Below are 23,606 nucleotides of genomic sequence, written 5' to 3'. Positions count from 1 at the left end.
GTTCCCTTCAATCATTTTCTATATGGACTCCTATATCCCTTGTGTGTGCTTCATATGAATTTGTCTTATAACTTCTTTCCAACGACCAATGTGCAAGGTTCTTGCTGCTTCTATTACAGCCAAATACAGCAGGATCTCCAACAAATAAAACTCTTAGAGTTCCTGTCGGGGGGAGGTGAAGTCAGTTACTGACAGAGTGAGTGTGAAGGGCTCTGGATTGCAAGGTCCAGATTGGAAGTCTGGCCTTTGGTATCTTTATGCTTTTTCATATGTAAACTACAACACTCGCACTGTGTTACTCCACCCAGGGGTGGTATAGGTTGTGACAAAGCATCTCAACTGAACAATGTAATACTGGGGGTAACTTGCAATAGAATAGCATCCATCCATGGCAAATCAAAATACCTCTGCACTTATAATTCTACGAAATTTATATACCTCTTCATTACTTAGTGAGTTTGAGGGCCGTACTGTAAGTTATGGACCAAGTTTTATCCCCATTGATTTATGGCCCAACAAAGTGCACAGGCCATAAATCGATGATGGAGAAATAAGGATCCATAACTTACAGTATAGACCAAGAAAACAAGGTTAGTAAGATATTTATTATATCTCTACTGTGTGTCTGACAGATATAATAAAGACTTTCACCTTTAAGGAACCATCCTTCCTTTTGGAAATGAGGGATGCATTATTGCACCCATAGAATAGGTGTTCTAATGTACAATCTTGTTTGACTCTCTTTGTTTTTGCACTTCCATTTAATTATGGGAAGGGATATGTCATGATTGCTGTGATGTTGACAGTCACATAAACTGTTACATTCAAGTAAGCCAAACATATCCAACAAAGCTTTTGATGGAAGAGTTGACAAGCACCCATGCAGCTGGCTTGTGGTAGAAAGTTTTAATCCAGGTTCACCTACATGTGCCTAACTTTTGTATCGATCATTTATCTGTCAACAATACAGGTGCGGATTTCTCCACCCATCAAGCCCTTCTCTGTCCAGAGTAGAAAGTTTTCTGTCAGGTACAACAACAGATGTGAATTTTTTCAATAATGTAACTAACAATGGTTTTTCAGATGCCATTTTCTTCTGGTATGAATTCTTCATGTGTGTCAAATCAAGGGATTGTTATTTTGGAATCTGATATGCACTTCACAATGAAACTTATTCGTAACCCCTCTAAACGTTTTCAAAACCTGTGTAGAAATATCTAGAGATATTAATGCATTAATAATGGATAGAAATACATAGAGATATTTCTATGCATTAGCCCATGTTGAGCAAGTACATCAGTATGATCACATTTCCCAAATGGCCTCTTGATATTATCACTGGCAAATTGTCACCAGGTTGTGAGATGGGGCAAATAGTGTACAAATGCATGAGAAAGTTAGCATTGTTGAAAGATACTTTTGATAGGTTGTCTTTCATCCATGAACATTTCATCTCCACTACAGACAGGGAAGCTCTTTCAGTGTCAAATGAGCACTGTACAAGTCAGAGTACAAACAAATATTATTGTGCACTCTCACATCATGCGATGCCAAACTACCTTCACTTCATTAGCTAGCAAAACTACATATTAAATTATTGTGCCATACTAATTTTAATAAGTCCAAGTAACCTGACTGCATGCTATACACAAGTTGATCTAGGACTGATAATAATTCTGTTCCTCTCCTCCATTTAGGCCCAATAGGTATGTTCGATTTCCGGTGAATTTCTCACCCACCGAGGCAGGAAAATCTTTTGAGGCATCGTTGGTAATTACTGCTGATCCTGACATCATTCTCACTGTACAGCTTCAAGGGTCAAGTGCTGAGTGATTTGACCTCTACAGGGATGGCTAATAATTTATTATTACATAATTTAAAAATGAAATGGTATATTAAATTATTAACAGAGATATTGATAACTACAGGAGAACATAAAGAATTATAAACAAGAATACAATCAGTCATGAAGGTTGAGATATTTCATCAAAAACAACAGCTGCGTTTAGCAAGTGGAATGATGTATATTTTTCAAAGCATTGCAACACAAAGCGTAACTCGTTCTTGGTAAATGTTTCAACAGTAGAGAGCATTAATTTTTTCTATTTGAATCAGATTTCTAGTTGGGATGTTCTGTAGAGTGAACGAAAACAATTGATGCAAATAAAAGTAATCAAGGTCGAATTCACCAGCATTCCTTGTCTTTGTGTACAGAGTAAAGCAGCTGGGTGATGAGAAAATAAACTGCTATTAGGAATTATTGTCATAATATACCATGAAATTCTCGGAACTAGCTAGAAAAGAATTTCTGCAAACTGTATGGAGAATCAACAGATGAATTGATATCTTGTTTGGGAGACTGAATGGTCAAGGTACATTAATATTGTACAGGTATGAGAAAAAGACTGAGATATTTCTCCACGCAGTATTCATTCTGGACATAGCTATGCAATTTGGACCATTCATCATTTAAACAGAACATTTCACTCTGTTGACAATGATAAAAATTGTTTCCAGTTGAAAGCTTAAGCCTGGCTTCACATTAATTTTTTTTCTAGGAGGGAAATTATTTAGATTATGCATACTGATGTGAGCAGTGTAATACTAGAGTTACCAGTATAAACAAATGAAAGTTGGTATTCCTATTTGGAAGGAAAGACATGATGGTATTCAAACAATGCTTTGTATAAACCAAGCAGGAGTTAAATTAAGACGATATAGAGAGCATGTATTAAATTGTTATTTATTTATTTATTTTACCATGTGCGATATGTAACCTTTGTAGTGTGAATAAAGCACAATGGAGTGATAGGATTTCAAATTCAGAACTGACTATTCCGTCACATCAGTACTGGGGGAGGGGGGTACAGGGGTACTCTACGAAGTTTTATACAGGGAGGCTCTGCCCCTAGGCCCAAACCTTTATCCTTTTACTCTTTTGGCAGAAAAGGTATACCTTCCATAGGAAATGGTACCTCTTTTTTCACATACCTACGGTACACTTTTACCAACCCTGAACACGTCCTGCATAAACACCAGGTTTTGAATATATGAACTGCTGTATTTCTGTGTTTTTGTCCCTAGTGAAAACCAGGCCTTAAAACTATTGTTTTGTTATCCCATACTAACAATGACTCCACAGAAATACAACTTAAATGTAATGACACAGAAATGGAATAAAAAGCGTTTATTTACAAATCTTACACTTCAAGTTATATTACAATAAAGTGCAGCTTAAAAAGCAAAATGCAAGCATCTTAGTTTACTATACCCATTAAAATGAAAATAACAACACGCACCACCAGGAAAAAAATAATCCCACCTTGCCTATTGGGGCTAGATTAAATTCAGTTGCAGACAATAATTATTAGAATTTACTGTTCACACCTAAATTGAGTGGAAACAGACACCAGTACTGTAACAAGTGAGTTTGAGGAGAATGTCTGTTACTACTATTGATCGGTGTTTCATAAAGCGCAACAGCAATAAGGTACAGTAAGTCATGTCTGATAGAATTTTTTTAGAAAATGTAAATTTGTTTGTGACAGTCTTGGGACTAAAAGCTTTGAAGATCACCCAGAACTTTCAAACTTTGCCCATAATTATCCTCCACATAAACTAATCATATTGAATCAAACACAATATTCAATAAATAACACATCTGTAAAAAATTACAAACAGTTCACTAACTGTAGATCTTCTTGTACTTAATGTTTCACACTTTCTTTGAAGGCCAAAAGCCTCTCAGTTATAAAATAAATTTCAAAAATAAACTTACAAGGAATGACATATTTGAAAAATTATTCATGCACATGTTATTTTACAGTCGCAGAATGGCTGAAACACCCGTCTTAAATTTTTGTTTTTGATAGTGTTTTTTTTGTTAAGCCAGAGTGGCTGAAAAATTGAACTAAACTACTGATGCCCTCTCCCTGACATCGGTTGAAAATTTTACTGTAGCAATCTTGTTTGACAAATGGAAATATCCTAAAAAAAAAAGGTATGGAAAGCAATTGTATGACACAAAAACTGTGAATTTCATATTAAAACCATTCCAGACTATCCAGTGGAAGTCACAGTCAATTGAACATTTGAAATTTGAAACCAGCAATCTTTGCAGTAGCAGTGGTAATCTTCATAAGCAATTTGTGTCATTCTCCCATTGCCTTCTTGCAGTCTCGTTCATTTCAGCAGTTATCTAACAACATGCGGTTGTTGAATGAGAAGCAGAATCATATCAAACCTAGTCAATGGTCAGACCACCTGGCCTCTTTGAAACCTAATTCACCTCTGCAAACCAATAATACTAAGCCGAATCGGAGTTTCAAGAATTAGTGCAGTGTGCATGCGTTTTTTTCCCTAGTCTATGATCTATTATCTTCTTTTGTTTTCTTTTTAAAACAACAAAAGACGAGAATAAATTAGGGATAAAAACGCATGCACACTTCACTTATTCTTGGAACTCCGATTTTGCTCAACTGTTCTCCTGTTAGTAGCCAAACTAATCTACTGCTTCAGGGGGCCACTTCATCTGTCCAAGGAATGATGACTTGAGTTTTGTATATCTGCCATATCTTTCCAAATTGCAGTGTCGTTGACTGGATCTCCAGCCAACCTCCTCAGAGGTCTTGGTTGGAAATTTTGCATTTGACTTGCCCACTGATAGCTGTGATGCCACGCTGGAATCTATAGGAGGAAGTTTCAGGGCTTCACGCCGTTGCTTTACCCTTACTGCTGCTGCACCATTTTCAACACTTTCATCCTCATTTGCCAACTAAAGAAAACAGAAAAACTTTTACATTCAAGTAACCTAGTCACTAACGATAAAAATCTGAAGATGTGACTTTTCTTGCTAAAGTAAGGAAAAGGCCAAAACTTGTGCTCTTTGGACATGAATATACACAAGGTTCCAGGGATGGGTTTAGGGGAGAACTCTCCCCCCCCTCCCCCACCACCTCCTGCCTCCACCCTCTTTTTCGACAGAATGGGGCAGCACCCTGGCTCTTGGATTCATCCCTGGAACCACATATGACTAAGCTGCAGAATAATTATGAGACCAGCCTTAAAATTAAACGCAGCAATTTGTTTAAATATGCAGATCACAGTACATTCATTCAACTTGATAATTTGTTTCGACAGAATGGGGTTTATATTTAGGCTTACATTTTATAATTGCCTTTGAATAAATCAAGGTTATTTTACAGCTTTTAGTTCTAATTTTCAGCAGTAACAATACGAACAATTTAACAAGCAACTGTTCAACGGCCTTATTCAGCCCATATACTGGCAGGCTTTCAAATTTAAGCTACGACACATTAGACGTTTACAACCCCTTGCGCACCATACACGCACGCAAGCAATAAATTTCTTCACTTGGTATAAATCACGATCGAATACGCGACCAAACGACAGACAGTTCCAAACGAAGAACGAACGCTTCTAGAACGTTTTGGGCATCGTGTAACATAGTAAGCTTAATTCCTGTAATCGTTCAAGGCAGAGGTAAATGTTCTTTGTTTAGCAGGAATAAACAAAACCTACAATCTTGTATTGTCCGATAAGAAACCCCCAATTCTCAGGCCATCGCTTCGCAGCACTGTGTTCATGGCCGACGTGGTCTTTCCTGATGAGAAACGATCAAATTAACGTCAATAACAAATTCAAAACATTAAAGTATAGTGCATCTCAAACATACTTGAATGTATCAACTTGGTTCACGTTCTCCATACAATCAATAGATGTCACAAATAGATCGAAGTTCGACTTTAGAACTGAGCTTAATTAACAAATTTACTTGAACAATCGGAAAATTCTCTTACCAGATTTGGTCCTGATGGACAAAATTGAATCCCGACTTAGCTTTTCCAAACACCATGTAGAAATCGTTCCCCTGTAAATGTTACAAAACTAACAGCAGAGCACTCAAAAAGTTTGCTGAAGGTGCAAGCAAGACTCGGGTTTGCGGCGCTTTGTTGTCCATGGCAACCGAGATTCCACGTGATCAGAAAAGATTGATTCCACTTCCTCGACCAAGCGTGACTCAATTGACTGTTTCTCAGCAAAAAATAAAATGAAGTAAAATGGAAATCACATGCATTAAATCATAGCATTAACGAGCATCAAATTTTTGTTTCATTATTAATTAGGCAGCTTGAAGAAATTTTCGGCTCTCCTGAAATCTGGAGCTCCATATTCTACCACGATCACTAAACCAGCTAGTCTCCTTCGCAGCCGTTATTAGGGTCGTCACGTCAGTGGGGAGGAGCGTTGCGTGACGACCCTAATAACGGCTGCGAAGGAGACTATAAACCAGCCGAAAAAACCGCGAGTGCAGCGCGAGGGTTGGGGAATGAGGAGGAGAAAAAATATAGACCGAAGGCGGATTTTCTCGCAGTGCGGTCCCGAGCAAGCTTAGTTGTAATAAGAGATTGACCACTTGACTGAAAGAATTTAGACAAAATGTCACGACCATGGACTGGGAAGGAACCTTAAACTTCGCACAGATTGCGCGCAATTTAGATCGAGTGTTTAATTACATCTGAAGTTTTCAAAAAGAGAAGGGAAAGAAATACTCTTTCACCTGTAAGTCGTGAGTTAATTCTTTAGAAAAGTACGTCGATGGAACCAGAAAACCTTCAAGAGCAGTTGCATACCTGGAAAATATTGGACCGGCAATGGAGCAGTTAGATCGGCTAATTTTAGGCGCACCAGCAAACAAGTGAAAATTACTGGTGTAAGAAAAATAACAATAATAAAAAACTGGATTGTAAAACAACACACAACTTGAACATTTCATGTTTATTTCTTTTCCTTTTAGCATTACCCTGAACATTCGTTTGTGTTTTAACTCCCTTGCAAAGACAACTACGTTTCGTAGGTTCCAAAAGCGTCAGTGAGTGACGCACGAAATTTGGGAGCCACGAATCGAAACGGAACTATTTTGCGGTCAGTGTAAAACGCAGACTGGGGACTGCAAACCGAGGGTAAAGTGCAGACCGCAGACTATAGACTCGTTAAGTGTACTTCGTGTTGTCTCCAATATCAAGTGCCAACCATAAACACTGACCTGGGAGTTATTCAGGTTAATCCGAGCGAAAGTCTGCGCTACATTTAGCCTGAATATCACTCGGGTTAGCCCTCAATGATGGAAATGGCAACTCGATTCAGACAACAAGTCTGCAGTCTGCATTTCACTCTCCGTCTGCATTTTACTCTCCGTCCGCACTTTACCTCCGGTCCGCAGTCTGCAGTCTGCAGCCTGCGCTTGACACTGGCCGTTTTCACACTAGAGACAGATAATCCGTCTAGACGGATTATCCGCCTATTTATATCCGTCCGATTATCCGTCTATATAGACGGATAATCGGACGGATAAAAATAGACGGATTATTCGTCTAAAATGAGCACCGTTCCGTTTTCACACTAAGACCAATTATCCGTAATGGACGGAAAACCCGTCGTAGACGGATTATCCGTCTCCAGTGTGAAAACGGCCACTGATCGAACTATTTTACATTCTAATTCTAACGGTGGTCATTTAAGATTTTAGCTTCCTAGGTAGCATCACCAAAAAAATGTACGCCTAAAAGTTGCCGCAAATCCTTCATAATGTTAATCTACCTAGATAACATTACATTTTCATATGCTACTATTTATTTACGATGAATTTTTATATCCTAGTTAGCTAGACTAAATTATCTACAATGAAACAAAATATATGAAACGAACCCCAGTTATGCTGAATAATCCTTGACACCATATCAAATAATAATACGATGTTCACAAGTCACGTGGACTGCACGCGTGTCTTGACTAGTCGAAATTTTTGTAAACCAATTCTAAATGAGGAGAAAAAAAACAAGCAAATCCCTCCCAAGTTAATTTTAGAGATGGTACCCAGTTCCTCCGCTTATAACGTTACGACGCGCGTCGCGTGCATGTTTTCGTGGAGGATGAAAAGCCTGAAAATGTTTCTAAAGCTGCTTACACTGCGTATCTACGTGAGGAAAATCCGCGCCGTAGGATTGGGTATTTGTGGAACATCCTGAGATTTCCGAAAATTCCGAAACCTTTAATGATCTTGCGTAGTTCCAGTACGGCTTTCTTCCAGCCCTTCACGGTCAATTGATTTCGGTGACGTATCCGAGACCAACGGCCTACACTTTTCGCCACGGACCACGTGACCCGAAAAACGACTGACCGAGGCGAAATATTGAGGCCCAGGACCTAAAGGAAGGAATAATGTAAAAGAAACTTAAGAGGGACTACTCTTCATCTTCTCTCCGTCATTTTGGGAACAATCTTGACAATTATTCATATCATCATGTAGTAACGATATTTGTCATAGCTGCTTTCCCGCCAAGTCTGGGAGTAAATCTTTGGTTTAGTCACTATTCCCTTTCTTCTGTACTAGAACACCCAGAAAACAAACGGAAACATTTTGGTCAGTAAAATCAATAATTCGGTAATCAATCAAACATTTCAGCATTTTTTTATGTGATATGAAAATAATTTTGTGATTTTTTTGTATACTTTTCAAAATAGACTGAATCAATTTAGTATCACTGTTGTTCTGTGATATGAAGTTAACTTTTTATAACAACCTTTTCCCATGTTGTAGCAATAATTTTTCCCAATGATCTTGTACATGTCTGCAAACACCCTTCTGTTTTCTCACGAGCGATTAATCGATTTACGATATCAGATCATCTCATTTTTCAGTGCGCACTGAAGATCATACCTAAGAGTGTCTACACTATTCTCCAACGCCCTTAGAATCTCTTGTAGCTTTACACAGCGACGAACATTTTAACACTGAAATACCGTAATGTATACTGTGATGTAATCCACATCGGCACCCAGTGTCAAACTATGTTTTTTGACTAAGTCCAACAAACCCTTTTACCAAGGACATCTATGATTAAAACCCCTCCCACCCCTACCCTATTCAGACGATTTATCCCGACAGGACAACATTGAACGTTTACACGAATGAGCATCCCAAGATGTGGTGAAATGGCCGAAACCTTATATATGCGTGATTCATGAATGAATACATAAATTTAAAAGCTATCTTCCAAACACTCACAGCACCTAACCCAGCCAAATTGATCACGGCTTCTAACAATATACAATTTTTAACTTTTTTGTTCCATTTGTCCAAGCTCACTGATTACTTCCGCCATGTTTGGTCTTTCTCCAGGATCTTGGCGCACGCAACTCATCACCAGGTCTCTGAAGACTCGATCTGTTATCAAAGAGATTTGGTCCCGACTCTGATGAGGCACTGGGAGTTCCCGGATGCACATTTCGCACAGCAGCAATCCAAAACTGTAGACGTCAATCTGAAAAGATGAGACCACTTTAAATGAACATAAAGTTTCTTCTGTAAATTAAGTTAAAAGTCAACTGTAAGAAATGTTAACCTCATTAGCATTCCGCTGAGAACTAACAGAGGAGTGAGTCTTCAAAAATTTGCACGGCTGTTGGAATTTGTTTTTTCAAGTCCTTCACGTTGGTACCTTGGTGATCTTGGCTTCGTCGTCAAGAGAAGTGTTACACGATGATCAAAATCAAGACTGTGAAATGTGTTTGTTGGCACGAAAACTGTGAACACCTTTAGCTACCGCAATAAAAAGTACAAAGATGAGGAGGAAATAACTTACCATAAGAAAAAAGAAATAAAGTTATCATTCAAGGAAGTCAACGTGTTCTAAAGGGGTATAAACATAAAATATACCACAGTATATATGGGTTATTCTCGCAGTTACTCCCTGTTCAGTGTTCTTTGAGCAGACTGCCAATGATAACTAGCGTCTTTTTGTGGCAAATATGGTTTATCGGGAAAAAAACAACAACAGAAATTCATTTGACGAACCTTTGGCGACTGCTCGGGTGAGAGGGCCTCTGGCGCAGAATATATAACAGCCCCTGGATTGATGGTCCTACACTGTCTCATAAAGTTCGCAGTACCATAGTCAGCCACTTTTGCACGCCATTGCTTGTCTCGTCGCCATAGCAACACATTGGCGCTGCTAACATCGCGATGAATTATAGGAGGTCTGTTCAGGTGGAGATAGTTCAAAGCTCTAGAGACGTCTAGTGCAATGGTGACGAGGTCGGCTTTGTCGAGAGGCTGTTTCTCAAGCAGATCTCTCAAGCTGATATCCATCAGTTCTGTGACAAACAAAGGCACGCCATCATCATTAGTAGCTCCGATAAACTGTAGCAGGCACGGATGACGGCATCTGGAGGCAATGCCCATCTCCCTCATAAACAAGCGCCTGTTGTGTGGGGAGAGAATCAGTTTATGAATCTGCTTCACAGCCACTCTACATCCGCGAAATTTCCCTTCTTTAACGACGCCCCAACCACCAGTGCCCAGACTCCTCTCTTTCGACACCTCCACTTCATCTCGGCTGATAATCCAGTCACGTGACTCTAAGTCTGGGTGAGCCTCGACTTTTTCACCGTGGATTGTTTCTTGCTGTTGTTGTCTTTGTTGTTCGAACTCTCCTTGATTAATTAATCTTTCTTGTAAAGCCTCCAACTCTCTTTGTAACGTCACCTTTGTATCCCTCTCCTCTTCTATTTGTCTCGTAGAGTCGTTTAACTGTCGCTCCATGTCTGATTTCGCAGCCCGTTCTTCTATCAAACGCCTCTCGAATTCCGCCCACTCACGATCAAACCGTTTCTGCATTTTACGAATCTTACTTCGTTCTTCCTCCAGGAGACTTTCAGCCTCAGCTCTGTGAAGTGCTTCTTCACATAATTGCTTGTGCAAAGCATTACATTTCTCTGCAAGCTTCTCTCGAATTGCTAATTCTTCGTCCAGTCGTTTTTCCAAGCTAGCAATCCTTAACTTGCTCTCTTTCATACGGTATTGGGCTTCATGCAAGAGTTTCTTCTCTTTCAGGTACAACTGTTTAAAGTCCTCTACCTCATCCTCGCTTGATTTCTCTTCCTTTAGCAGAGTATCATTTCTGCACTCTTCAAGATTCTCGCATCCATCAAGCTCGCCAGCTGTTTCTGAACCGTCCGTATTATTTTCATCCACAATCAAAGCCTCGCTCCTCTCTTGAAGAAGTTCTGCTTCCATTAACGAGTGTTCTGAACTCTCCATCCCAGAATCCTCTCCGCTTGGCTTCGTTTCGATCTCTATACAGGTGTAATCATCTTGTACGTTGTCTTCTAAAACATATGGAAAGGAAAACTGCAAACATCAGTAAATTACCTCTAGAACAATCAAATTCCGCACGGGCAAGATACCTGCTGTTTAATCTACCACTTTCTACACGTTGCAGCAAAATTAACGGTGATGGGCATCCCCATTCCCAAGGAAAAGCTCTTGGGAACGAGGCTGACACAATGCAAGACTCAAAACAAAGATACATTCAACTGGTCCCAGGCAGGGGGGAATACCAGGGAATGGAGGGTGCTCCCAGATATTAGCTATATAGGTATGTACTGCAGGATAGGGTATGGTTTTTGAAGTTCCCGTGTGTCCAGTGTGATCCTCATCCTTAGATAGGGTACCTAAATTGTACCAACTAAAATTGCAGTGCGTATAATGCCCAGCTAAACGGAAAACAAATTATATACTTGATGCTTAACTGACGATGTTACAGAAATGAAAAAAAGAACCGTTCACGCCATTTTTAGTTTTTGTTTTCCCCTTGAACAGAGTGGCATTTTTCGGGTTTGTGCTTTAAGTGGAGTATCAATTTGCGTTGGCTTCATCCTTAAAGAACGTCCAGGTTTAAGACCCTATTAGGTACATGCCCATCCGAAATTTACCCCAGGGGAAAACCACGCAAAGGTCAGGGATGATTCGACTTTGGTTTTGCTAATGGGTGGTTAAAAAACACTTATAATAAGTGCCTTGTTTTGGCTGCCAAGCAACAAACTTTACTTTTGAAAGTGAAGAATGATCATCGCAGTTAATTTTCCAATTTAAGCAATTGGAAAGAAGAAGCCTGAAAAAATCAGGGCTTCAACGGGATTCGAACCCGTGACCTCCGCGATACCGGTGCGATGCTCTACCAACTGAGCTATGAAGCCACACATTGGGAGCGAGGTCAATTAGACCAATGTGTGGCCAATGTGTGGCTTCATCGCACCGGTATCGCGGAGGTCACGGGTTCGAATCCCGTTGAAGCCCTGATTTTTTCAATTGCTTAAATTGGAAAATTAACTGCGATGATCATTCTTCACTTTCATCTACAACCGCAGTTCATATATGAATTATTTCATATAAACTTCACATCATAAACTTCACATCATTTCACTCCTCACGGGAAGATATGAACTCAACTAATTTGACCTCGCTCCCAATGTGTGGCTTCATAGCTCAGTTGGTAGAGCATCGCACCGGTATCGCGGAGGTCACGGGTTCGAATCCCGTTGAAGCCCTGATTTTTTCAGGCTTCTTCTTTCCAATTGCTTACATTGGAAAATTAACTGCGATGATCATTCTTCACTTTCATCTACAACCGCAGTTCTTATATGAATTATTTCATATAAACTTCACATCAAACTTTACTGTTAGTACAAAGCAGGAAAGAATGCCAGTTATTAATCCCAATATGCTCATCCATCAGGATTATGTCGTTCACCAAACAATACCTGTAGTATGTCCTATTTCAAACTCAGTAATTAATATTTCCGTTAGCTAGAGCAGTTTCCATATGAGTGTTGAAAAGTAAATGGTTTTGTACTTACTATGCTACACGATTGGCTTAAAAAACTCGCGCCAATTTTTCATCCAATCAGAAGTAAAACCAAAACCAATCATGACTCGTTCTTACGCGTTTTCTCGCGCTTCGCGTCAGCTACTTGCAATTACTTCGAGTTTTGATTGCTTTATTGTATTGTCTGTGTCCTTTGTGATTGGCTGGAGTGATTAGTTTGGATTAAAATTTACGACAGTAATTTGGTAATTATCATGCAATAGAAAGAAAAAAAGCCCACAAATACTGACAAGAGAGAAATATCAAATAAAAAGGGCAAATAATGACTAAAAGATTCAAAATATCACCAGAATAGCAATTTTGATTTCTGGACAGCTTGTCACAAAATTTACACTTGATGAACTGTAATCCAGTTCCATCATTGTAACCCTGCACTCCTATCCCAAATTTATATATTCTAGTTGCTATGTAGAGTCTTTTTATCCAGTTTATTTGCATATTTAGTAGCGTTTGGCAATATAAATGTGCCATTCCAGAAAATTTCCACACCCCTCACTCTGTTTTTCTTTGGTTCACCAACCCCCCCCCCCCTCCCCCCCCAACAATATACTTTCCCTTGGAAATTTTGGCTTTTGAGATCTCTTCTATCCTTGGGGTGAGCATGGATATTTTCTGGAATCAAACCCTGTGGAAACTAAGAGAACTCACAATAATCAGGATGGACACTGTCCCTTTCAACCAAAATACCTCCCAGTAACAGACATTAAATCTACATCCAAATCAACGTGTAATCAAATGTATTTTTATAACCTTTCACATTGTCATCCGGTTCTTCTACAGGAACTGTAAGTTTATCCAGCGACACAAATAATCCGGCTCCTGGAGAACACCTAAAATATCTTTGACACCTGAATACTCCATCTGTCGTACCTCTGTTCCGAAAGCGAGGATCCTAATGAACAGAATTCAAAAGGGCATGTTGGTATCTTATGACTCTTCTTTGATATCATTATATAACCATGGCAACCTTAAAGTAACCACATCAGTACATGCTAATTTGTTTGGGTTTTTTTACTAATGAAGGAGTGGGGCTAAGACTATGTATGTACACTCAAGTTTTGCTCAAGTTTGGCCACAGCATATGCATGTGGCCTTCATTGCCCAAGTCTTTTTTACTTCCACTGTTTTGTGCACACTGTTTTCTGAGCAAAACAAGGCCAAAACACGAGTCTGTGCCAAATGAAAGAAAGCTGTTAGGGTAGTGAGATCAGGTTAGGGCCCTGAATTTGTAATCCAGAGGTCTCAGGTTCAAATCCTCCTCCCTGTCACTGGATGGATTTGTTTTCGATGGTCTCAAATTCAACTCCTCCGTGTTTGTAAATAGCCAACTGGTCAGCCTCGATGCTCCCACATTTTGTGATTTTTTACGTGTTTCTGTTCAAATATTTACAAAATTACTTTGTTTGCTTATTCAGGGCTCGAAATTAAAAAAATCCCTAAGTCGTCAATTGGCGACTAAGTGGTAAAAAATAGTCACCAAATACAAATTTTTAGTTGCCAGATTGTAAAATTAAATAGAAGAGACACAATCCGTAGGCATACATGACATACTCAAAGCTCAAAGGTTTGTAATGCATTATAGGGCAATTTCGACCAGGGGCAGCCATTTCAAAGTGTCCTGATGTGAGAGAATCATTTACTTTAGTGTGCCTTAAAATAATCAAACATGGCAATCCAGTTGGCGATTGAAGAATCATGGGTTTGATTTATTATTATGTATTCGAATAAGTCATATCTTTCATCCACAAGCAGCCATTTTAAAGTTTCCCGATGTGAGAGAATCATTTACTTTAGTGTGCCTTAAGATAATCAAACATGGTGATCCAGTTGGCGATTGAAGAATCATGGGTTTGATTTATTATTATGTATTCGAATGAGTCATATCTTTCATCCACAAGCAATGTCATTAGGTATCGCTTGGCCACTTAACGGCAAGGCCAAGTTTTGAGATTTTCCCATAAAGATCTCACTCTCAGTTTATAAGTACATGTTGTTATAATCAATTAACATAAGCCCCAATCATACGCTTGTAAAATAGTCTACAGACCACTTGTGATGTGACGACTTGAGATTAAGCACTTCAGCTCATATAACAACCTTGGTGGTGAAACCACTGGCCATGAACAGTTCAAATGCATCTACCGGTAAATTCAAATGACCCCTGACTGTCTCTCTGAGCCTCTACTGTAATGCCGCTCATAATCAAAACTCTTGGTGAATTGTGATATATACCAAGAAAATCATCCATTCAGTTTGCAACCTAAATTATTGCAACCTAAAACCATTTGTAAGGAAGCTCGCAAGCTGAAGTCTCCCCCTACCCCCCTCCTCCCCTGCCAACTTTCTCAGGATAAAATCCACCACCAGAATTGGCTGCTGGAATGTTAGAACAACTGCAAAAGAGCTGCTATCAGTTCATTTGTAGTGGAGTGGGGCCCAAAAGACAGGCCCTACAGAAGGAAAACTGTGAATGCCAAAATTTTTTGTACAGCCAGTAAATGACCAATGATCAAGGAGAACCGAAACTTGTCTACTCCGATAGATAAATAGAGATTGAAATAAATTTGGAAGTGTGAAGCATCAAAAACTTGTTTTATCTCATTTCCACACTAGCTCAGGAACATAATAGGCACCTTAAGATACCAGCACGGGACGAGCTAGGACAGCTACCGGAAGTAAATTGACTCAACCGGACATGCGCACGAGAACTCTCGCCTAGTCTCTCTGCCGTCCTCATCTCGTCGAGGACGCCATTTCGCCCGACTAGCCGTCGTATCGAAGACGTGAGTATTTTGCACTTGTTTTGCCCCGATAACTGTTCCAATCGACTTTATTTTCAGTTATATTGATAGAAATGTTTATAGCGTTCAGTTTTCGTGATTGTAGTGTAGAATACTACGCTGATACGAAAATGTGAGTAAAAATATTCCTCGTCTGTTCGTTTGTGTTTCTGCAGCCACTGTGCAGACGCTATCACGAGTGTGCAAGCTCAATACAAACTCTATGCATTGATAATACAACTGTGTAAGTACAGTTGATAAATTGTTGTAAGAATGAATGCCATGGAGCATCTATCGAGCAAAGAAAATACACATTTTCAAACTGATGTTTAGTTGTTGTTTTTATACTACCCAGAATTTGATGCAATGTTTGTTTGATTTTTATAATGCTTGTTACAATTACAGATGGAAATTGAAATGTTCAACAAAAGTCAGGATTCTTCAGCGACAGAATTCCCAAACGCTTTAGTGGTAAAAAGCCATCTGAAGCAGGTCGATCAGATTGTTCGTTTAATTTTTTCATACGGAAATTATGGTTTCTCTATTAAAATATTGACAGATGTTTGCTTCGCTTATAAAGAAAAAGAAATTCAGCATTGCTGTTCACTATCGTTTAAGCCTAATAGGATAAGACTTCTATCATCTCTTTTATAGTCTAATGGATGTCATTGCTTCTGTGAATAGCTTGTATGAGGTTCCAATTATTGACGTCGCTGTCCTTTGCGAAAATGCACATCTTTAAGCATTTTGTTTTTGGCAACATGACGGGACCCACGAAAGTTTCCCGCGTCCACTGCCGTTGCCGTCCTGGCCTTCCCGTCCTCGTATCTTAAGGTCCCTAATGTCACATACAGGACGCCCAGCCTCGATTATCTTCTTATATATTTTAGAATTAGTGTGAAATATTCACCTTTTTTATTGATTATTTGTATATTAAATTATGTAGTTAAAATTATAAATTAATTATTCTTGGTTGTATGAGGCTGTGTAGAAACAAATAGATTTTGTACTATTGTAAAATGTCTAAACTAAAAACAAATTCGCTCAAGGTGACAGAGCAAAAATACATAACAAACATTTTAGACAATTTCGATTATTGATGAAGGCGTTAATTTAAGAATTATACACCTACCACAATCTCAACTCCAAACATGATCCCATCATAAGGTGGCAGAGCTCCTTTATAATGAACGATAGCACCGACATTCTTCTTCAAATCCTCAATCCACACAAGCATCTGGCATCCTTCATTCTCGCTCCCACCCCAACGGAGAAGATCTTGCCTTTCATTCAACATCCTACATCTTTCACTGTACGACTGAACAGCGAGCAAAATCTGAGCGTCGTGTTCATTGATAGCTTGTAAATCTTCTTTGGGGCACTCGACTTTCAAACACTTTTGCTTTAGTCCACGTATGGCGATTTTGTCTTCGATTCCAACGGGCTGTTCATCTGCCGGTAGAGCTTCAAATAATTCACCTTTCAATGCAATCGGTGGTAGAGTCCCATACACGTAATTCGATAACATTCCCCACAACACACCAGAGGCTTGGTTCGAAGGGTCTTCCAAGTCGCGAAGAAGGATGAAATTACTTCTCTTCATGGCTCAAGCGATGAGATTTTCGCTTAGAAGAGTGAAAAGTAAATCGCCACACCCTTACTATAAATATTACTTCATAAAACCACCATCACCCAGTCGCAGAACGATGACGAGGCGGGATTTCTGCAGATTTCGACACGTTGACCTGTGTGGATGATGGCAATGTTAAGCGATCTTTCCAAACGACTTGTGGCTTTTGACAATGGCAATATCCCCAGGTTAGTGAAAGTTGAAGCACCACTCTACAAATTCTCTACTGCAGACCAATGTCGAGCAATTATTCGCGAGGACAAGCTGAGACCCACCTTCGACACTCCTTCCGCCATAGTGAATTTGTTAACCGTGGGAGGTCTGGGAAAGAATCTTGATTCAAGATGGCGCTAAATGGCGCTCTTGTGTAAACAAGAACATTGGCATCTCTGATCAGTTTTTTAGGTAAATATGAAAGGTTTGTTGCCTTGCTTATAATGGTTGTACGTTTGATAATTTATTTCTTTCTAAGGCAAAAAAAAAATTGTCTCTCCAAGTTATCAGTTTATTAAGCTTTTTGCCAGGAGGATTTCCTTTCTCGATTCTTTAGCTGTGGTAGAACATAAGCTGTAAGCTTGTATGTAAGCCTCACTTTCCCTAAATTGTCAATTTGTAGGTTTCGCCAATAAGTTTACACATTTCTCTTAATAAGGCTTTAATGTCGTTCATGGTTAGTTATTTTCTAACTCTTTTCCACAATGTAAGCACATTTTGTAAGCTTATAACAAGGTTCTCTAGTTAAGCTAATAAGCTTACATTTATTATGAAAATGTATTTGGTATATTTTGTTGTTAATAGTGTATCTTTCGATTGCTGTTTACAACTTGTTTAGTAGGGAGACTTACTGAGAGGTTAACATCACGCAAACAATGCCGAGAGGCTGGCGAGAGAGCCACAGGCCAGATACAACTGATTCTCAAAGGGGGAGACCAAGGCTACCTTTGTGGAAGAGAAAGTCCTGCGACAATGAATCAAGTCCACCTGCTAATTGTTCTCTTAGTAACTACTTTGAGGAAAAAAGAGTCAGCAATACCACAGACAGTGTGGACTTAGCAAAAGCTTCAATATTATTGGATGAGAATCTGTATGGTCCATCAAACACAACAGGAACTGTAGTTAGCAGTGCAAGTACTTATACATCAGTTATCTTACAGCCAGAAACAATGTCTTCACCTCACCACCCTGATGGTGTCTTGGGTCACTCCTTGCTCGTATCAGACAGCTCTTTGAACACATCCAGTATAGTAACAAGCCCTAGCAGTACCAAGCCATTGTCTCTGCTGCCATTCTTAGCAGGGCTGCCTAGTACCGGTAGTGGTGGTATGGTTGGATCTGTAGTTCTGACACCATCTCCACCACAGTGGATGCAATTTTTTAACACTCAGGATGCTGAAACAGAGGAGCAAGATATAAGCTCAGGTTTGAAATAGATTTAATTGATAAGTGTCAAAAGGCATAACAATAAAATGGGCAACAGTCAAATACATATCAAGGATAATGCAGGGAAGGGTCACCCTTCTGTGATATATGAGGTAAGTGTAAACAAAATGGTTGTGAATTATAATGTTCATGTTTTCTTTTTTATTTGCTGCTCAGGTGAGACCTGAAAATCCAAGTTCTCTTAATGAGATGCAATTTTTTGACCAGAAAGGAAACTGAAAACTGTCCTTGTGTTCCAGACCCTCAAACCATATGAGTCGTGGTTTTTATTTTAAGACTGTATCAGTCAGGGCTTGACACTAACACTTACCTGCTTTCCACTGGAAAGTAAATTTACTTCTTGGAAAGTAGAATATCGAAAATGAACCAAAATACTTAACCGATCTGGGAAGTAAATTTTGGGCTATGCTGCAGCTGGAAAGTAACTTTTACGCTAAAGGTGTATGTGGAAAACGTGTGTATAAAAAAAATTAATCAAATGATAAAAATAACCATCTGACAATGATCTTCCGCCTTCAAAAGGCCAAGTTTACACCACTCTAGCATTTACCAGTCTGCCATATATTGAAATAGTGCAACTCCATTTTGGAAAGTAAAATTTTGAGATGGAAAGCAAAATTTGAAATCTACTTTCCAAAAATGGAAAGTGGTGTAAAAAGTTAGTGTCAAGGCTTGTCAGTTGCTCTATAATCAAGATGTGTCCGGAAAAAAAAAAAATTTCTAACTTTCAAGTGATCTCAGGGAGCCACGCTGTGGATTAATGTCACAAATTTTCATTTCATTATTTTTCTTTAACTTGGTTCACAGGTACTGATGGAATTCAACAGCAAGAAGAAAACGTTGAAAAACACAGTAACTGGGAGAAACAGCAAGGTGATTTATTAAAACAACAGGAAAATCTTGAAAAAGAACTGGAGTTAGTAAAACAAGCTAAAGAAGAAGCTGAACAAAGAGTGGTTAATTTAGAAAGAGAGTTGAGAGCTAAAGAAGAACATGTTAAGGAACTGGAAACAACTTTATCTACAGCTCAACAGGCACTCGATGAGTATCGGTGGAAAGAGCCATGTGATTGGGTCATTTCCCGTGATGAAATTCACCTGACAAATACCTGCCTGGGGGTTGGTGGATGGGGAACAGTTGTACTGGGAAGATTCAGAGGCTGTAAAGTGGCTGTGAAACAAATCCACGAGTTAATTCTCTCACCTCATAATAGACGTTTGTTTGAAAGAGAAATGAACATTGCTTCAAGATGTCGTCATCCTTGTTTATTGCAGTTCATTGGAGCAACAAATGATGAAGGAAATCCACTGTTTGTTACAGAGCTCATGGAATCAAGTTTACGAGCATTGTTAGAGCAGCAACCTCTCTCACACAGAGATATCTCTGTTATCTCCCTGGATATTGGTCAAGCACTCAATTACTTGCACAAAAGTGAGCCTCCCATTATTCATCGGGACATCAGTAGTGCTAATGTGTTGCTATGGCGACATGGTGACCAATGGAGAGGCAAAGTGTCTGACTATGGTACTGCTAATTTCATGCAACAGACCATGACAATCGCCCCTGGAGCTATGATTTACAGTTCACCCGAAGCACTCACTACAAATCAAACAGTTCAGGTGAAGTTGATATATAACTAACACTTCTTTCTTCTAGTATTGTCTGAGTATAGAGGTATCTCTAATGGTATGCACACGCAATTTTTCTCCTATGCTAGAGATGTGGCCCCAGACTGATGTAGCTTGTCCTGCGTACAACAGCCTGCTCTCCTCAGGGAAACATCAGAGACGGTTACCGACATGTGCTACCACTGATAATCCTGTTCCTTGTATAACATAAAATTATTCCAGCATTAAAATAATTTATTAAATGTATTTGTAGCCGATAGAAAATGCACTCTGGTGGGCTCATTCTATGGCATTATTCTCTCAGAATGCCCACAGACTGATTACGGACCTGCAAAAAGCCACGTATTAATAATAAAACAACTTATTAACCTCAAATATTCTGTCTTTACAGGAAAATCTCAAACCTCTACCTCACCATATTGACCTCGCTATCGCTTGGTCAATACGGCAAGGTCTTGGTTTGAGATTTTCATATCGCCTCACTCTCTGTTAATAAGTAGTTATTCATTGTTACAGCAAAGGTAAAGTTATTAAGTCTGCATACGAGCCGAGTGGCCCATCAGACCAGCCTTTAACTCTGATTTCTGCAGCCAGCATTAAATTCACTGGTACGCATTTGTACACCTGGGTGCAGAGAGGCACTGTGAGTGTGAAGTGTCTTGCCCAAGAACACAACACAATGTTTGCAGCCAGGGCTCGCATCCCAGCTGCTCGTTCTGGAGTTGAGCACGCTATCCAGGGGGCCGCCGCACCTCCCACACAGCAAAGACAGTAGAAATAAAAAATTGCTGTCTCCTGGTGATCTTTACTTTTGGATGAACAAAATGAGATCATTAATGAACTGTTAGCAGAAACCAGGGGCTCCTTTACAAGCTGACATCCAATCTTGGTCTCATAAACTGCGTATAAATGACCATTAGTACAATAAATTGTAATATCTTCACTATAGTATTATTACTAGCCCTCCTCCCCCCTCAGAATAGAGAGACAATTTGAAACTCGAGTATCTTGGCAAGTGGCTTACTCAATCTAGAGTAATAAGGTGACATTCATATGAGAGTGATTGATTGACTATTGGTAACATTTTCTGTTGCTGTCAACAGATCGATGTGTACAGTTTTGGTGTTCTCCTCTGTGAAATGTGCATCCGGGAATTGCCTGATCCCAAACAGCGTGAGGAGCAAGTAGCCCTGGTGACGAATCACGTGTTTCGAGGCCTCATACGACGCTGTATTCAGGAGGACCCTGAGGCGAGACCAAATATGGAAGAGATCGTTGATGATTTGGATTCATCGTGACTCTACCTCATTTTGTCAGACACCGTGTCACAAAGACAAAGTGTTTTCATAAGGAACGGCGAAAGAACTTAAGAAAGCCTGTCCATCGAGAGGTTTGACAAAATTGACAAGAAATGAACCATGTACGAAAAATACGAGATCATCGGCGTAATTTTATGGAGATTTTTAAATAATCTAATTAATTATTAAGTATCTATATGGCACAGACTTAAGTTCAGAAAGATTAAAAGCCTTCAAGTGCTATAAGATTGCGCGCTAAAAGCCGAATATCTACAGCTCAATAAAAACAGGACTCGACTCGATAGTTCTTTAAACGCTGACGTAAAACATGATGTTAGTATAGAGAATTTACATTTTGACAATCGCTACAAGTGATTAATTTTCCTCTTTTTTGCCTGTCAGTGGTTTCTAAAAGAGATTAAAAAAAGCATTTTCTTCTTGTTGCTATCAAATCATAGGAAAACTCTTGAAGGTTGGGAGAACTCGAAGAAGCTATGGAAACACTACTCGCTCAAACTCACCCTTGGCTTGTGTTCCCACTGGAGTTCTCGTTCTTTCAAACTTCCCCTTATTTTTCTCTAGCTCAATAGAAACAAAGAAGATGTTTTCAATTTCTTGAAAAAAGACAGCTTTTATGTAAAGGACTTTAAATGCAGTATTGCGTTGCTTTCAACAGTATATAAAGAACAGGGTAGGAAGAAGTGAGAAAGAGAAAATCGTAGGTTTTCAACATATAAATAAATTTACCACTAGCCTGCGAGTAGTCTCTCATCCGTTGCGGCAAGAGCAAAGTCGATAAGCAAAGTCGCGCAAGACTAGCTCTCTTCGCTCGCCGACAGCTTTGCTCGTACCGTCAACGAATAGAAACCTGAATAACGGAATTCTATTGCATTGTGATAAACCATAAACTGGATAAAGTGTTTGTCTCCTACTAGAAAAGTTAGGAGCAACGGAGTCTTGTTTCCAGATTTCTGGTGTGCAAAGAGATTTGGGAACGACTGACAAGTTCGTGGAAAATTGACAGAGCCCACGCGTAACGTTTGTTCTTAATGTTGCTGGGCTACGTTTGTATCATGACGTCGTGCTGTCTTGACAATTTTACGAGTATTCGTGAATGCTGGGGATATTTTTGGATTGGATTATGTGAATCGCAGAAGATACTGGTTACGACATTGCAGGGATCTGTCGCCTCGTGGATCCACGGCTACTTTGACAATGTTATGACGAAGTTCATGATCAATAACATGATAGACGCATGAAAAACTGACGCCATTTGTTAAATAAAATGGGATGGTGAAAACTGCAGTCCTCGCGTATTCTGTATTGAATTGTATTTCAAACTATGAACTGAGTTACATATAAGGTTACTTTTTCGATTGGATATGATATATGAAGGGGTAAGGGTTTGAGGCCTCCGCGTAGAAAACTTCATTGTTATACCTCCCCACCGAGGCTCATACGTTTTCCGATTGGAGGAGAACGTGTCACGTGTCGTGGGTCAAGCACGCTGAATAAAGAGCTGTTTCCAGCTGATTACTCCCTACGGCAAACAAAACTCACTAACACCCTAGGGAAACAACAACTTGAACTTTCGACTCGCACGTGATCAGGTCGTGCTCCTTGAAACTCCGGCTAATTTGTGAGCCAGCCGGCGTCAAGCAAACGATTTCTTCGCATTTTTTCTATTTTTGAGTTGAGAGTTCGCCTCGGGGAACATTGAGGGTCTCGGGGAAACAAAACTCACTGTTTCCCTTGGGGCCAGTCATAAAGTGTTTATTGAATACCCCCTTCCCTCACCCCCACCCCTACTCCAACGGCCCCATGAGCGGCTGAGTTACAACGAAATAACAGAAACCTGACATTTTAATTACATCATCTCAATAGCCAAATTTACTCCCTAACCGGCCACGTTCGATGTATCAATTTTTTTTTATCAGTTTCTTATCACCGTAATTACATAAGTTCATAACTTTTAACCCAATTTCCAAATAACGAAGTTACAAACATTGCAAATATTCGATACGATATATCAATATTCCAATATGGCTTCGAGGCTTTCAGGGCAAAATTGCTATTTTAAA

At 39.5% G+C, this 23,606-nt stretch overlaps 4 protein-coding genes across 7 annotated transcripts in view; 2 read left to right on the top strand and 2 right to left on the bottom strand.

Moving 5' to 3' along the window:
- LOC110060171 (uncharacterized) overlaps positions 1-2,814 on the top strand; it is a 42,874-nt gene extending 40,060 nt beyond the window's left edge. For all 3 annotated transcript variants that reach the window (XM_089297635.1, XM_089297636.1, XM_089297634.1), the window contains exons 51-52: positions 971-1,029; positions 1,698-2,814. In XM_089297635.1, the coding sequence (XP_089153761.1) occupies positions 971-1,029; positions 1,698-1,833 (195 nt within the window). In that variant the 3' untranslated portion in view covers positions 1,834-2,814. The remainder of the gene's footprint in view (positions 1-970; positions 1,030-1,697) is intronic.
- A 358-nt stretch (positions 2,815-3,172) lies between these two features.
- On the bottom strand, positions 3,173-5,979 carry LOC149106414 (ciliary microtubule inner protein 1-like). The gene is made up of 3 exons (XM_089297637.1): positions 5,820-5,979; positions 5,542-5,623; positions 3,173-4,774 (listed from the first exon to the last, which is right to left on the bottom strand). Exons 1-3 carry the CDS (start codon positions 5,873-5,875, stop codon positions 4,502-4,504), a joined length of 411 nt encoding a protein of 136 aa, XP_089153763.1. The 5' UTR covers positions 5,876-5,979; the 3' UTR covers positions 3,173-4,501.
- An 804-nt stretch (positions 5,980-6,783) lies between these two features.
- LOC110060189 (uncharacterized) lies at positions 6,784-17,132 on the bottom strand. Of its 2 annotated transcripts, none has more exons than XM_020766944.2 (4): positions 16,662-17,132; positions 13,500-13,641; positions 9,878-11,190; positions 6,784-9,344 (listed from the first exon to the last, which is right to left on the bottom strand). In XM_020766944.2, exons 1-4 carry the CDS (start codon positions 17,130-17,132, stop codon positions 9,138-9,140), a joined length of 2,133 nt encoding a protein of 710 aa, XP_020622603.2. In that variant the 3' UTR covers positions 6,784-9,137. The 2 variants fall into 2 exon arrangements, with proteins under 2 accessions (XP_020622603.2, XP_089154796.1); XM_089298670.1 differs by having other exon boundaries at positions 9,878-11,187.
- Positions 17,133-17,465: 333 nt separating this feature from the next.
- Positions 17,466-22,830, top strand: LOC110069297 (uncharacterized). The gene is made up of 4 exons (XM_089298674.1): positions 17,466-17,564; positions 17,992-18,578; positions 19,407-20,218; positions 21,331-22,830. Exons 2-4 carry the CDS (start codon positions 18,029-18,031, stop codon positions 21,523-21,525), a joined length of 1,557 nt encoding a protein of 518 aa, XP_089154800.1. The 5' UTR covers positions 17,466-17,564; positions 17,992-18,028; the 3' UTR covers positions 21,526-22,830.
- Positions 22,831-23,606: the final 776 nt, after the last annotated feature.

Source organism: Orbicella faveolata, unplaced genomic scaffold (genome assembly GCF_042242905.1).
Source record: "Orbicella faveolata isolate gen_17 unplaced genomic scaffold, um_ofav_v1 contig_3, whole genome shotgun sequence".
Classification (NCBI taxonomy): Eukaryota; Metazoa; Cnidaria; class Anthozoa; order Scleractinia; family Merulinidae; genus Orbicella; species Orbicella faveolata.
The sequence above is the reverse complement of the archived record's forward strand: the minus strand, read 5'-3'. Positions and strand labels throughout refer to the sequence as shown.

Coding starts and splice junctions, on each gene's coding strand:
- LOC149106414 (XM_089297637.1), bottom strand. CDS start 5,875: ATGGTGTTTGGAAAAGCTAAGTCGGGATTCAATTTTGTCCATCAGGAC. Junction 5,624..5,819: donor GTCCATCAGGACCAAATCTG/GTAAGAGAATTT, acceptor GTTTCTCATCAG/GAAAGACCACGTCGGCCATG. Junction 4,775..5,541: donor TTATCGGACAATACAAGATT/GTAGGTTTTGTT, acceptor TGTTTTCTTTAG/TTGGCAAATGAGGATGAAAG.
- LOC110060189 (XM_020766944.2), bottom strand. CDS start 17,132: ATGAAGAGAAGTAATTTCATCCTTCTTCGCGACTTGGAAGACCCTTCG. Junction 13,642..16,661: donor TGTTTGGAGTTGAGATTGTG/GTAGGTGTATAA, acceptor TCTGTTCATTAG/GATCCTCGCTTTCGGAACAG. Junction 9,345..9,877: donor CACCCGAGCAGTCGCCAAAG/GTTCGTCAAATG, acceptor TCATCTTTTCAG/ATTGACGTCTACAGTTTTGG.
- LOC110069297 (XM_089298674.1), top strand. CDS start 18,029: ATGCCGAGAGGCTGGCGAGAGAGCCACAGGCCAGATACAACTGATTCT. Junction 18,579..19,406: donor GGAGCAAGATATAAGCTCAG/GTTTGAAATAGA, acceptor CTTGGTTCACAG/GTACTGATGGAATTCAACAG. Junction 20,219..21,330: donor CTACAAATCAAACAGTTCAG/GTGAAGTTGATA, acceptor TGCTGTCAACAG/ATCGATGTGTACAGTTTTGG.